The sequence below is a fragment of the Nyctereutes procyonoides genome, unplaced genomic scaffold (assembly GCF_905146905.1).
Source record: "Nyctereutes procyonoides isolate TBG_1078 unplaced genomic scaffold, NYPRO_anot_genome, whole genome shotgun sequence".
Lineage (NCBI taxonomy): Eukaryota > Metazoa > Chordata > Mammalia > Carnivora > Canidae > Nyctereutes > Nyctereutes procyonoides.
Window position 1 is genome coordinate 9,817,630 of NW_026575160.1, and position 16,008 is coordinate 9,833,637.

The following is a 16,008-nucleotide window of genomic DNA, read 5'->3' on the forward strand; positions in this document are numbered from 1 at the left end:
TTAAACCTACTACAGAAAAACCAAATTTGTGATATCAAGTAAGACAGGAAGAAAATTTAGGGGAAAACACTTAATTTGCTTTAAGTGCTATGCAAATCTCTCTTCATAACAAGTATATTTAAGGCACATTGAAAGGGATATAATTATTGAAGTAGTATACCAGATGTTTTAATATTAGAACTCCTATTTATCCTGAGTCCTGATATATACAACTCATTCATCAAAAACTATGCTCACTTAAGGCTGAGAATTTAAGTAGAAATACCCAGCCAGGTATGCAAAAGGCATTTTTAACTTGCACTTTTCATCTTCACACTAAGTGAAGCTCATTTACAGGATTAAAGGATTTAAAAGATTCACAAAGTTTCTGGTATGCAGAGAACAGACAAGAACAGTAAATCCGAAGCCGAAAAGGATACAGAATTGCTCTAAAAATAATTTACTAGCACTATTCAGATTACAATAAGATAGATATTTTGGGGATTACAAGATATTTTAGTTTTCCACATTTTCTGTTCACTCATATTTAACAATTCCATCTAATTTCATATTTATTGAAAGATTTGGGGGAAGGCTTGCCAGCCAAGTAGCAGTCTTATGTATAAGGCAAAAAGCTGCAAACAGAATGAAAAAAATGGTTTCAATTGTAGAGCAAGAAAGCCCCAAGGGCAGAAAATGAGGATAATGGGAAATGGGAGGGGAAGGTTATAATGAGAAAGACTGCAAAAAGAAATGAGAAAAAGCCCAATTATAGGTATGTTAAAGGCAAAAATTCTCCTGCTCAAAGAATATTCCTTTCAGACATGTGCTTGTCAATTACAGCAATTCTGTGGCACTGCATCCTTTCAATGAAGCAATAATTTGATTGAAACATGCTGTGAGAGATTAACATGCAGTGATTATAATCAACAAATTGCCATTCACGAACATTTCTTCCTCACACTTGGGAGACTACCTGAAGTACACACTCTTACAGAAAAATCACTTATTTTTTTTTTTTTTTCTGATAGGATGCTGGTTTTGTTTGAGGAAGGTGAGCACAGCACTTTAAAATGCAGACAAGGACATCTGATTATCTCACTTTAAATTTTTCATAGGTCTAAGGAGATGACGACACACAGGATCTCTGAGACAGAGAAAGAGAAAAGAGGTTTTTTTCATCTTATAATATTGTCTTAAATAGTCTCCAGTAACTTTAGTTGCTGATGTTACAGTAAAACTAAGGTCTTCCTAAAATTACTAGATTGTCATCTCTACTGACATAGTATCTTGTCTTCCATGAATTTTGGAATATGTTGCTCCTTCCAACTTGCTACTCTAGAAAAACCTGGCTTATATAACACCTTTAAACAAGTTTCTAGAAATAATAGCTGGACACTGACAAAATTGTGTTTGCACTAAAGTATAACATTAAATATGCCCCCAAACCCAAAACTCACTAGGAAAATATGGTAATTTTAGAAACCCTGAGATTTGAGAACAGCTTTTTAAAGGAACAAAATCCCTCTTTCTTTGAAAAGAACAACAAAAAAGAAACAATTTACAAGAACAGAAAAATCAATATCAAACTGAGAAGCTATACTATAGAGATTATTTTTTTTTTAAGATTTTATTTGAGAAAGTGCAAGAGCATGTGTTAGAGGGAGAGGGAGAGAGAATTTGAAGCAGACTCCATGCTGAGCGCAGAGCCCAATGTGGGGCTCAATCTCATGATCACAACATCATGACCTGAGTTGAAACCAAGTGTCAGCTGCTTAACCGACTATCCCACCCAAGCACCCCAGTACTACAGAGATTCTTAACAGGTATACATTGGGAAGACAGATTATAAAAATATTTTATTTATTTGAAAGATCGAGAGAGGCAGAGAGAGCGAGCACGTATGCACACAGCATGGAGAGGAAGAATCAGGTTCCGCTGAGCACAGTGCCTGATGCGGGGCTCAATCCCAGGACCCCAGAATCATGATCTGATCTGAAGGTAGATACTTAACCAACTGAGCCACCCGGGCACCCTGAGACTAGATAGATTTAAGCCAATATTTTATTCCCACAATAATAAAGCTGAAGACTCTCAGGGCCTTATGATTCTATGTGAACTTTGTGTCATATCAGACAGGGCCTTTACAGTTTATACTTGAAAAGATTTTAATTTTATATATTCAGATTCTTCGAAAATTGACAATTCATGTACACTTGTGGCAACTTTCCATGTACCAGAGTATTTTATTATTTGTTATAAATTCTTTAGCCATTCTAGGAATTTAGAAATTTACTGAACTACAAAGAAATACCTAAGGTTTCTAACAGTGTGTCAAATTGGGCATTTGAGGAGAAGGAAAAGCAAATAAAATGTAAATAAAGAAAATAAAGCAAATAAAATGTGCAGAGGTGTATGAGGGAGAAAGTCCATCTATTTATATATCTTCCATACTGATTGCAGTTTACATAGAAATTCCCTCATGGTTCATGGATTGTGGACATCAGCAGCAGGACTGACTTTATAGAGACAAGAGTCACAGGTGAATTTCATTTAGACTATAGTGTGAAGGAAACTCTCAAAGACCCTCTATCTCAACTCCAGGCTCTAGGACAATATCTCCACTCAAAGGATCAGAAAGTAGTCTATATTTTTCTTTTTTCTTTTTTTTTTGATATTTTTCTTAACAGTATTCAGAGGGTGCCTGGTATAGAGGTGCCTGGTGGCTCCAGTTGAGTGTCTGCCTTCAGTTCAGGTCATGATCCCAGGGTCCTGGGAGTCTTGCATGTGGCTCCCTGCTCAGTGGGGAGCCTGCTTCTCCCTCTCCCTCTGCCTCTCTCCTGTTCATTCTCTCTCACTCTCTCTCAAATAAGTAAAATCTTTAAAAAAAAAAAAGTACCCATAGAACAAAGTCTAGAAACTTGTTGAGATGTTCAAATTTTTCACTATTTTTATAGTTAAGAGGCTTAAGATTTAATTACTCAGGTAATTCTTGCTACTCATGTATCTCATTTTACATTTTTTATCTTCAGTTCCTCTTGAAATTAATTTTCTGTAGCCCTACAATATTTTAGTTTGTTTCTGCTGTGCTCTAGACTTCTAGTCGAACACAAAGTATTGGAAGAGGTCATGTGAATTAAACATGAAAATGACGTAATTAAAGAAATGCATTCCAATGATCTGTTCTCATTCAAACCAGAGATTGTGTGCCTGGAAAGTATGCTGTACTCCTACTTATATCTTCATCCATTACACACCTTCCTTTGCCCACTGGTTATGCGGTAATGAAAACTTCCACATTTCCATTATTAATCAGTGCATGTTAATGACCTTATGCTTCAGCTCTGTCTCACTTCATTTCACCTTGCTTCATTACCAACAAGAGTATTAATTAACCCACAATCTACTGGCAGCATAAAAGCATCAATTCCCTTGTTATCATACATAATATCACATGTTTAAAGGTGGTACAAATAGATTAGTCCAGATGATGAACACCTCAAATAAAGTCCACAGTCAAAATCTGATTTTTAACGACTTCCCATGTGAGCAGTCTGACAAAGCATCAATTGGTATTAGGTCTTCTTCCTCCACACCCCTTCTTTGGTAACCTCAGTGAAGCAGTCAGCTCACCAGTGGCCATCCAGGTCACAGCAGGGAAACCAAGAAGCAGGCCTTTGTGCTGAATATTAAAGTAGCTACTAAAGCTCTTGATTTGGGGTTTATAGCTGGAGTTGAATGGTAGATTTTTACTTCAATTATGCCTTTTATCCATGACTCTAGTCACTAGGAAAAAAAAATGATCTCTGAGATAAAGCCAGAGATACACCTGAGTTCATTTCCAGATTCAAATGATCATTCTATTTGTGAAGCAGTTTAGGTAACTTCTTTCTACTTTAGCTTCCATATCCATTTAGTTAGAGACCATTATCCTTGTACTAAGATCCATGGAATGGAGAGGACTTTGGATAAATGGAGGGTTATCTGGAGTAACTTTCAAATCCTGGCTCTCCAATCTGGAAGGGTCCTCAAACAAAATGTGGCCTAAGTCCTCTGCTTTCATAAATGAGACAACTGTGAAGAAAACTTCCACACAATTCTAATACCTCATCATTTGTCAATATTAATTTTTAAAGACTCCCAATGCTCAATTATGGCTGGAGAATACATCACATTCTCCATATTTGCAATAGGAAGGGAAGCTAAGGGAACTGCCAAAAAACCAAACCAAACCAAACCAAACCCACAGTACAAACATTATACAGCAGAGCAGTAACTATATTCTAACACGAACACTTTTACTTCTTGGTCTCTCTTGTCAGCACTCGGGAGATTTTCACTGTCACCATGGATAACTATTTCAAGCCTTTGCTTTATCTGGAAAAGTAAGCCTTCATTGAACAGCAGTGCTATGCATCTGAGGCATACCCAGGGCAGCTGGAGTTGGCGCTAATGAATTTAGTCTGCTGTTGACTTTTTTACTAAAGCATGTCTACAAACAAAATTAACCTGATATTTAAAAGTGGCAGTTTCATAAAGCTGAAGAAGACCTCAGAAGGCAACCTAGTCTAGTTACTTGTTTATGAGAAAATTATTTTCACAGGTCAAGATGGTAGAAGCCTGATATCAAACATTTTCATGGATGCAGATTCTATGGCTTATAGTTCTAGCTAGCACCATCCAAGGATATGTATACATACTTCAAATTTCCTTTCTTTTTTTTTTTCTTCAATTAAATCTATTTCCTTTGGTTCTGAACTTCATTGAATATAACCAATAGTTTCATGTTAATTCTTGAAAATACCCTTTTTTGTTTTTTAACAAAAACAAAATGGAGCCCACAACCCTGAGATCAAGAGTCAGATGCTTACCCAACTGAGCCGCCCAGGTGTCCCTTGAAAATACTTTAAATACATTAAAATATCTTCAAGCTTATTTTTAAAGTCTCGTAGATATAGTTATTATAAAATACTGCCTGTAATGATTAGCATTTTTATTTTTTTGTGATTAGCATTTAATATCCACCATTTCTCTATTTGCTTTTTTGTCTGAATCTCTCCACTGGGATATATGCCCCACGAAGGTAAGGAGTTGGTTTTGTTTATAACTGTATCCCCACATCTAGGACAGAGGAGTGTTAAAGGTATTTGTGGAGTGAAGGAATTAATTTTTTCTAAGGTATTCATTCATGGGCATACACGAATTGAGTAATTAAAAATGCACAGTTGTATTTTATCATAGCAGCAGTGTATAAAGTTAAAAGTAAAGAAATTACAGGGGGATGGCTAGTGTAAGAGACAGGAGGTAGTATATTTCACCGCTGGGGTGAAATATACACTGCCACTTTTCCACGGCAACAGACTCTTTCTGAATATCCCAAGATGGCTTGGTAATATAATTTTGTAAATGGATTTCACTAGCAGGTGATAAATCAAAGCCATTCTTTGAAAATGTTATAGCATAATTTTTCAAAGAGCTTAAGAAGTTTCCCATTGAACAAGGTTATACACAAACACATATAAATCATCACCAGGTATGGCCACTGAGCATTGGGTTCCAAGCTTCCTCCTCCATCAACATTGTAACTGCCCTACGAATCCAAAGAAATGGTGCAGTAATGTATGTAATACGAGGGTATTACTTGTGCAATGGCTAAGTGATGTGGTGATTTCAGCATAAAAGGTTCTGGAAATTTTCTACATGAATTCTAAGGTCTTTCCTCCAGATCTAGAATTTATGGTTCTGTGACATTTTAAATTCCATGGTTCTGTGACATCTGGAAAGAGGTTGATATAGATTCCTTTCAATCAAGGTGTTTTAGTGATGAAAGATCTCTCAAAGATCATCTTTTGTATGATTTGCTTAAGGTTTCAGGCTAGTTTATTAATGGAGCCCAGATCTGGGACTCAAGATCTCAGAATCTCATTTTAGTACCCTTTCTACTCGGCTATGTTCATTTTCTCCTTTCTTAATACATGCTTCTTTGCAGAAGTAAGCATCTTGGCTGTGAGACTCAAGGGCCACCCAGGGATTGTTACAGCACAACAGAGCCCTGGCAAAAATCCAAATGAGTTTTATTCACTATCTATCATCACCTCCTCATTTCGAGGGTTGAGAAATTCAACAGCTGTGTGTCCAGTACCTCTATCTCTGATTGTTTCCCTTTTTTCAAAATTATTTGTGGGTGGACCAGCAGTGCAGGTTTGTGAATTTTGAACTTCTTAGGCAGAGGCAGGGACCAGTGGACATGAGGCTGACCAGTGGACATCAAGCTCTGGAGAGGAGGTGGGGAATGGAGGGGAAGTGGAAGAAAGGGGAAATGATATCATAATGCCCCTCTCTGAGGCAAATGTATATTTGTAACTATTAGAAACTTGGAATAAATCTTAAAAAGTTGAGGGAGGGGAATGAGACAGGGTCACTGTTCTATCTCCCTGGCTCTCACATCTGGCTCCATATTAGCATCAGTGGGGAAGTTTTAAAGTCCATAAAATTTAGGCTTCATCTCAGGTCAACTGAATCAGAACCTCTGGGGTGGGACCCAAGTATTGGTATTTTTTTAAAAGATTTTATTTATTTATTCATGAGAGACAGAGAGACAGAGAGACAGAGAGAGAGAGAGAGAGAGAGAGAGAGAGGGGCAGAGGGAGAAGCAGGCTCCATGCAGGGAGCCTGACGTGGTACTCGATCCTGGGTTTCCAGGATCACGCCCTGGGCTGAAGGCAGTGCTAAACCGTTGAGCCACCCGGGCTGCCCAAGGTATTGGTATTTTAAAAAATGCCCCATGCACCCTTAATCATCAGCCACACATAAGATCCACTATGGCATGTCTATTTGTTACATGCCATTATAGAAATAAAAACAAAAGATAAATACAAGATAATTTTATTAGTATATTAATTGCACAAAATCATGAAGAGATTTACCATTATCTGAAAATTTTCTGTCTAGCCTCAACAACATTTAGCATAAACTATGCTGCTACACAGTCACTGAGGTCTTTGCCACCTGGAAGAGGAAGCCTGGGACAGAAATGCCAAACATCTTTCCAGAAATCCTAAAAGGCAAGGAAATCAAGGAAGATGTTCACCTAAATTGTCTTCTATCTTTCCAATGATCTTCCAGTGATCTTTCTATGATCAGGAAAAAAGCATTCCTTCATAAGAAATACACACAGAGCACTTAGGACAGGCATGGTGCCAGCCAAGAAGAAGACAGTAAAGTCCATAAAAAATTAGGTGCCTGTCCTAGCTTTCCTTAAGTTTCTGTCAGTGCATTGCTCTAAAAAAGCCGGTAAACTGGCAATGGAGATTAACCTTTGGACTCTATCGATTGAGACACCCCTATAACATAAGCCAGGTACTTTCACAGAGGTTATTATCTTGTTACAAAGGTAAAGGACTCTGGTTCTCAGTGATATGCTCAACCTATGAGGTGCTGCTGAAAGCAGATCACTAATGCTGAGGTGCCCACAAACTATCAAAGCAGGCATTTCCACACCAAGTACCCATCCACGGAATATGCTGAATGACATCCTCATGAGTAACAATACCAGCCACACCGTGAAGAAAGCAGGTCAAGCACAAAGAGATGGAAAAATATTCCATGCTCATGGATTGGCAGAATTAATATTGTGAAAATGTCAATGTTACCCAGGGCAATTTACACATATAATGCAATCCCTATCAAAATACCATGGACTTTCTTCAGAGACTTAGAACAAATTATTTTAAGATTTGTGTGGAATCAGAAAAGACCCCAAACAGCCAGGGGAATTTTAAAAAAAGAAAACCATATCTGGGGGCATCACAATGCCAGATTTCAGGTTGTACTACAAAGCTGTGGTCATCAAGACAGTGTGGTACTGGCACAAAAACAGACACATAGATCAATGGAACAGAACAGAGAACCCAGAAGTGGACCCTGAACTTTATGCTCAACTAATATACGATAAAGGAGGAAAGACTATCCACTGGAAGAAAGACACTCTCTTCAATAAATGGTGCTGGGAAAATTGGACATCCACATGCAGAAGAATGAAATTGGACCACTCTCTTGCACCATACACAAAGATAAACTCAAAATAGATGAAAGATCTAAATGTGAGACAAGATTCCATCAAAATCCCAGAGGAGAACTCAGGCAACACCCTTTTTGAACTTGGCCACAGTAACCGGAGAAGGACAGTGTATGTTCTCATTCATTTGGGGAATATGAATAATAGTGAAAGGGAATATAAGGGAAGGGAGAAGAAATGTGTGAGAAATATCAGAAAGGGAGACAGAACATAAAGACTTCTAACTCTGGGAAATGAACTAGGGGTGGTGGAGGGGGAGGAGGGCGGGGGGTGGGGGTGAATGGGTGACGGGCACTGAGGGGTACACTTGACGGGATGAGCACTGGGTGTTATTCTGTATGTTGGTAAATTGAACACCAATAAAAATTAATTTATAAAAAAAATAAGTCACCAATGCTGAATGTCAACCATTTGCATATTAATGCTATCAGCAGCTATTGTTACAATGGTTGTGCCCACTCAGATCTGTGAGGACGTTTGGAATGATTATTTTAAAAAAGGAACTTTTTTTTTTTTAATAAATTAATAAAAAAAAAAAAAAAAAAGAAAGCAGGTCAAGCCCAATAAGAATGAGCTGGTTGGTTTTACCTGTTCCTACTATCCTATTCTCTGTTCCCTTGTTTTTCTTCAAAACCTGTGATCTTAAGTGCATTTACTTCAAAAGGATGAATAAAGAATAAGGAAATGGAAGAAAAAAAAAGAGGGCAGCAAATCATGTTATTTGCTCTTCTGTCCTCCCTAAGGTGGACCTGTCATAATGCAGATTCAGAGAGAAAAATCAATAGGAAGATTTTTCCCTATGTAATCCATCCAATACATAATGTTCCCCCGGCTTTGAACCAGAAGTCGTTATTCCCAACAGCAGCAGCTTTAAACAAAACAGTCTATCTTTTCCAGGGAGGGGAAAGAGTTAAACAGAGGAGCAGGAACCACTGCAGACCCCATAGACTAGGGCTCACTGGGGGGAAACTCACTCTTCCAACTCTCCAGCTCCTCTATTCACAACTCCTTGTTTTTCTTTCTCCTTGCCTGCTTTGTAATTCTCCTGGGCTGGAAATGCTCTGGGATGTCTACCCTGTGATGTCTACCCCATATCTGGGAGGATGAAAGATGGAGCTGCTTGATTTTTCTCTACCATTCCAAATGTTTAAGCCAGAACCTGAACTTGACAGAAAAGGTAATCTTTGAAAGCTGCTTTAATCATTTTCCAGGTTCATAAATAGGTATCCAATAGCCAGACTCAAATAGTTTTTCCATTTGGAACAATGAAGAATCATTTATTCATTCATCCATTTATTCTACAGCTATTCCTGGGAAGACTCCTTGGGCCTGGTCCTTCAAGGGAGGAAAGGTACGCATAGAGGGGATTATGAAAACATACTTGTGTAGATCTATTCACTTGGGAAAACCATGAGTAAGTCGCTCTTAAGCATCTCTAATATTATTGCTTTGAAAACTCAGTTTGAGTTGTTGATAGAATAACATGAATTGTTGTTTTCTATAGTCGCTTCTTGATTCAGGTGGCAAGAGGATTACATTATGTCAATAGCTCTGGCATTCTCCTTCCTATTCCGTTCAATTAAGTCAACGTTTTCCACTTACACATTCACATCAATTAGTAATCACTTCAACTGCTCCTCTGTGAGTGCAGAAGATCTGTTCTATTGGGCCTTGTACTTACATTTTCACAACTAAGTGAGTTTTGTGGGAAAGAGATGGGAAATTACTCACATCTCTTGCTCCATTATTTTCTCCAGCCTCTGGTGGGTACAGGAATGTAAGAATCCAGAACAGGCTCATCTAGTCTCCAGGAGAGTTTATGTCCTCCCATGTACCCTCTTCCTCCTCACTGCCATTGGGGCCATGTGGACGAGCACCATATGGCTCCAGCCAGCCCCATATGGTTCCCTCTCCCTAAAAGGGGTGCTCGAGAACATAAAAACGCTGTTGTATACTTTTATTGCAGCCCCTTCTCATTTTCCTCCATCTGTCTTCCATATGTTTATACGATGCTATTAGGCTCTTGCACACATAGGCCTTTTATAATGAGGGTTGCCAGCCTGACCAAAATAAAGAACGAGAATTCACCTCTGTCGGTAACAAGGGGCCTCAATTACTTTAAATATGTGATTCATTTAGTATTCAAACTAGGACAAATGAATAACCTCCTTTCTTCAAGTTGCCCATGAAATTCATTTTATTTTTATATATATGATATTTCTTTCCACTTTAGCAATAAAAACCACATAACGGCTTTTCTGTTCTATTTTCTCCAAGTGCTGTAGGTGAAGTTTTGAAGAACCACATATGACTTCACTTAGGCCTCCCTATTACATGCACATCAATCTTTCTCTGAGTTTGACTTTTCATTTTTATAAAGTTCTCCGTTAATCACAGGAAAAGTTGCTACCATGCTTTCTTTCAAGTGTCGCTACAAAAATTTGAAGTTTCACGTGTCCTCTGAAAACTCTAAGGAAATGAGTAGGAATCAGGAGAGGCTGACCCCAAGAGGCCTCTTCAAGCTCTGCTGAGGGCAAGCCACTGAGCTCTGGTCCTCTTTGCTTTGCTGAGCACTTGGCTAAAAGTGACATATCTGATACAGGGCCTGGTGCAACAGTCACTAGACTCCATGCACAACACTGTTTCCAGCAGCAGGCAACTCCTGGCATTAGCAAAGTAATCCGAGTGATTTCTCATTCCCAGTGTTAAATACTGGGACTTGCTATGGGCACCTAGGCCATCTTTCTCAAAACAAAACAAAATACCACTGACAATCAGAAATAAAGAAAAAAAGAAATCAAGTGAAGCCTAATAGTGGCTTTAATAATTTTTAAACTTACTCATATGACCTAGACACAAAGTCTCACATTACAGATCAGAACTGTGGTGCTATTAAGAAGAGGCAAGCATACAATCCCCTGAAACATCTATCCACATTAAAAGGTGTCCTCTTTGGGGCGGATTATTTGCCTGTAATCTAGTTCAAACCACCTGTGTAAAGCAGTCTGGTAATCAGTACATGGAAAATTATGCCCGTTCCATGATGATTATATCTGATGAAGCGGAACACGGGAATAGTGCTCAAATGCAGAAAATATTAATCAATAGACATAGAAAAACAACTCAGCAAATGCCATGAGAATGTTTTTCTTTTAGCCTGTGTATAAATGGCATTTACTCATTTCTCCCACCTTAAACATATGCAAAATAAAGTATCTATTTGAATTTTGAGATCAGAGTATAACATTACTGTAGGATAAGGGATTGAGTTACTTTCCTTTTCTTTTTTTAACCCACTTACATATTTCATCCAACTTTGTTTCTCTTCATGTCCTTTATAATGCAATTTAGAATCAGACATCAGTTAGGTTCAGACAAAAAAAACTAGTGAGACCTAAGGAAACTTGCTCCCACCTACACAGTCATTTCACAATCCTTCCTACAAGGGAAAAACCTAAGGTGTTACTCTGCAGGAATTCAACCTACAAACACCTTTTATTGATGCAGTCAATGTCATGCCAAGTGTGGGCATCACAGGTGCTCTGGTAACAGCAAAAAGTGCATCTCAGTCAGGAGATCAAGTTACAGAATTGAGGCAACAGCCAGAGGCCTATTCACTGGAATAATTGTTCCACGCTGGAACAAATGACAAATTCTGGGGAAGAGAAGTATGTACTTGCCCTTTGGTGATAAAGGAAGCATGGTTAGGTTGTTTTGTAGATGCAGTGGTACTGTTTCCCAAAGTGCAAGGGTGACAAAGCTAAGTGGGTATTTTGCTCCCAGATTAAATAGAAATTTGGACAAGAAGTCTGATCAATAAGACTTCACTGAAATACAGTTTCTGGACTGCGAAGCTGTAAGTATGAATATTCTGCACAGCAGGGCTTGCTCTGAGCAGTTTGTAAATCACCTGGAAAAAGGCAGAAGTTGCTGCTAAGCTTCTAGTTGCTGAGTAGTTACATTAATTGTTGACGTTTCTGCAGAGGCTACTCCCCTCAGCTCAGTGCTTCCCAGAGGCCAGGTGAATGCTCAGTCCCTGGTATTTCTTCCCAACAACCACTGGCTATTGAAATGCTAGCCTCTTGCCAATTGCCTTTAGGTGAGATTTGGTCAAAATTGCCCAAGACACGAGAACATCTGCCTTCCTAATGCTTTCTTTGTACAGTGACTTCCCAGGTGGCTGCTCAGATCTACATGTGTCCATTTACTGGATTGAAACAAAACAGCACGAGGCCAGGGGGGAGGCGCACAAAGCATATGCCGCTTCTGCCCATGCTGGGTTCCCCTGCAGTGGGAACCTTGCCCCTGAGGGTCCCGACAAGGGGCAGCTGCAGCTGCGGGTCTGGAAGCTGGAGACACCCCCCCAAACCCCCGCCTTACCTGTTTCTTTGTCCTGGACTTCTTCCAGGTGCAAGTCATTCAAAAGGTGCTCCAAAATCTTCTCCGGGGTCCCGGACACGACCACGTATCTGTCAGAGAGCAGAGAGTCCACCGAGTCATCCTCGGTGGAAGACTGCGAGCGGCTGCTCCATTCATCGTCCTCGTCCTCCTCGTCAATGTATTTGAAATAAGGCACATCGAAGGTGGGCAAGGGCAGCTCTGGGTCCGGGTCCGAGAGCGCGGATTCCTTCCTCTCTAGATGAGGGTCAAAGACCCTCAGCCGGGAGCTGCCCATTGTGATCGGCTACTAACAAAGGCATCCCCTAAGAGCTCAAAGATCTTGCCATCTCCGTCCTTTCGCAGGGCACTGAGTCCATCTGGCTGCCAAGAGCTCTGCAGTCAGCTAGAACGCTCGAGAGGCGGAGAGAAAAGAGGGAGGGAGGGAGGGATGGGAGGCAGCGGGAGCGAGTGAGATGGAGCGAGAGAAGGGGAGAGAAGGGGAGGCAGGCAGGGCCGGGAAACGCGCTGCGCTGGGGCGAACTCACCTCCAATCACTCTCGGCGCTGCCGGCCGGGGGGGCCGGGCCACAGCCCTGCACTTTCTTCAGCACCAGGACGTTCCGCTCCTGCTCCGTAACCTGAACGGTCGCCACTTCATCATCCTGCATTCATTGGGGACCGGAGCGACCGGTGGGATGAGAAGGGGAGAGATAATTAGACAGGCCAACAAAAACAAGAACAAAAAGAACCCCCAAACCAAAACAGGGGCTAAACTGAAGCTGCGTTTTCTCCAGTTGCTTTCCACCAGGATTTCTTTAAAGGTTAGGAAAAAAATGAGAAGTCCGGGCAAGAATCTCCCTCTAATGGTGGAGTGTCCAGGCTCAAATTCTACAGACATGTAGACTATCAGGGAGGCATAAAATACTGTAAAAGGAAATGGGAAAAAAATAACCAAAAGTGGGACTAGGATTCAGAAAGCTCACTTTGAAAACTACCTGAATGGCCTGAATTAAGAAATCCAAAGTTCAGAGTTTCAAAAAACACGACATACTAATTGCATATATATTCTCTTTTATCTCATAATGCTTATTAAATATTCACTGTATTAAAACTGGAAAGTCATAAATCATTTAAACACTAAAACAATGAGCTAGCCATATTAAGTAGTTATAGGAGACACATATTCATTTACTTCACACCCTACTTTAAAAGGTGGGCAAAAAAACTACCCATTCTATCACTTGGTTCATTAATCCCCCCAGACGTAAGATGGCCTTCAAATTTATCATGTACGAGTTTTGCCGGAATACGAACAAAAATGGATCTCTACTTAGAATCTCATCTAGGCTGAAACTCGCATGTCATGGGTGAGTGCACTGACTTTCTTCACCTCGGTCCCTTTTAAAAAGGAGAGAAGGCTGAACAATCATTCATTTCTGCACACACAGCTTCCACAGCCCAGAGCCAGCGTGGTCCGCTGACGTGGCTCTGTCGGAGTTCGGCTCACTGCTGACCCAGCAGTGTGGATGGAGCCCGACCCTGAGTGATGAACACTTCCAGAGTATATTGTGTGAAATTCTCCCAGCGTGAGGTACCGGGAAGTGGAAAGAAGCCCAGGAAGAAAGAACCGTAAGATGCATGCAAGAAAAGCTAGCTTCTGTATCCCGGAGATTTGAGCAAAAGATTAAAGCAAGAAAAGTTGATAGAAAGTAGGCTTCACCTTAAAAATATCACTTCTTTCAAAAGGGAAACATGCCCTAGAGTTCTTAGCATGTTTCTGCCACCGGCAGAAAATCCAACCTATTATTAGGTGCAAATACTTAAAAAAAGAAAAAAAAAGAGTATTTGTTTCCCCAACAGGTAAAACGTATTAAGTCCAAACTGTACCTTATTAATCAGTTCCACAGATCTATCAGGGCTGTCAAAATATTTTATTCACCTTGCATAAGAATTGAGGCACTAATCTTGCCATAATTGTCAACCAAATCAGTGATACAATTATGACTTCAAATGCTGATGTCCTGATTCCCAAGAAAATGTAGAGACAAAAATACAAATTATCGGTCACTCTAAACAACAATATAATTTTATGATAATTTAAAATATCTTTTAGTGGCAAATAATTTTACTATGTAAAACTGGTGTATTACATTTCAGCAAGGTCAGAGGCTCAGTTACTGTGGCAATTAATGTTGGATATTCATTGTTAAACTCCCTGAGGACGGCAGTGTGACTCCTGTAACATGAATACCAATGTGTAATTGCTATCTTTCATTTCTCCAAAGGGGTTCTTTTGTTATCCATGTAGTTGAAGTGAAATAAGGTGGCTGGAGAGAGGAGCATATCTTGACCAAAAAAAAAAAAAAAGGCAGAATGTGGGTCTGGGATACTGAGACACACAGAAAAAAATAATTCACTCAACAGTAGATCTGAAAGGACAAAAATCTTTCCCTGGTTTTCCTCTCATTGTAAGCCAATATTCATTTTATATGAGCCTGCTGTCATTCTGAAGTACATTTTACATTCTACATGCACGTGATATATGGCATTATTAACTTCCATGGGCCACGCACATACATATGGATGGGAAGGGCTTCTCTAATGTCTGTGTAACTAATATGTATTACAGGGCTGTGCAGAGAGCAGCCACACTCTGCTGGGCAGGGAAATAGCTGAATCATATTGATGTACTATCAATAGCATCTTATGTCATACTGATAGTTTCCATTTTGAAAACCTGTTAAAAAATAAAGAGAAGAAAAAGCCGAAAAATCAATGTATAAAGGGAGATGTAAGTTATCTAAAATTGCCGTGAAAACATAATAATCCTATGCATTATATCTGGCTTTCAGAAAGGAAGGTAATATGAACGCCTCGTGACCCATGCACCCTCATCTAATTGTTCTTCCTGAAAAAGAGCAGAGTACCATGGTAGAGGTTCTGAGTATGAAACTTTGTTCTGGTGCTTGCTTGGTGAAGAATAAAAGTATTTAGAGGTCTAATGATGGAAAATTGTTTAATGACAAATTATGAAGTGCAAGTAAGGCATTAAAATGGTTAATTTATAGTCAACTACTCAACAAATGGCGATGGTGTCTTATGGGTAAGGCACTGTGCTGGATATGGAGTAACAAGCAAAGATGAGCAAGACAAGTCCCTTGTCCTTAACTAACAAGTTAATAGGCTCCCTGTCAACATAACTGTGCCTTGGCAAGCATCTGACGATGAGGCCAAATGCAAGAGACAGTGCCAAGGTTGAACACATGGGATTTGATAGTCAAGACGACCGCAAGTGACAGAGAATGGGAATGCCATGAAGTGGGACAAAAACGTATAGAGACATCGGTTCTGGTGAGACTGATGCATCTAGTTTCAGACAAGTGATGTTTTAGTATCAATAATATATCATGCTATAGATACTTAGCAGTTAGAAATAATGAACTAGGCTTCCAACAGAGATCAGGGGCAGAGACAAATTTGTGAATTATTCAAGTTCTGGGAGTGGATGAGATTGTTAAGGGGGATCAAGAGAGAAAAAGAACTATAAAAATGGAAATAGGGGAAGAAAAAAAC

At 39.7% G+C, this 16,008-nt stretch overlaps 1 protein-coding gene across 1 annotated transcript in view; it reads right to left on the minus strand.

The window, feature by feature from the left end:
• Nucleotides 1-16,008, minus strand: part of RAPGEF5 (Rap guanine nucleotide exchange factor 5) — a 229,885-nt gene that overhangs the window by 59,962 nt on the left and 153,915 nt on the right. Inside the window, exons 10-11 of the mRNA XM_055314547.1 lie at nucleotides 12,982-13,097; nucleotides 12,437-12,525 (exon numbers count right to left, since the gene is read on the minus strand). Coding sequence (XP_055170522.1) covers nucleotides 12,437-12,525; nucleotides 12,982-13,097 — 205 coding nt within the window. The remainder of the gene's footprint in view (nucleotides 1-12,436; nucleotides 12,526-12,981; nucleotides 13,098-16,008) is intronic.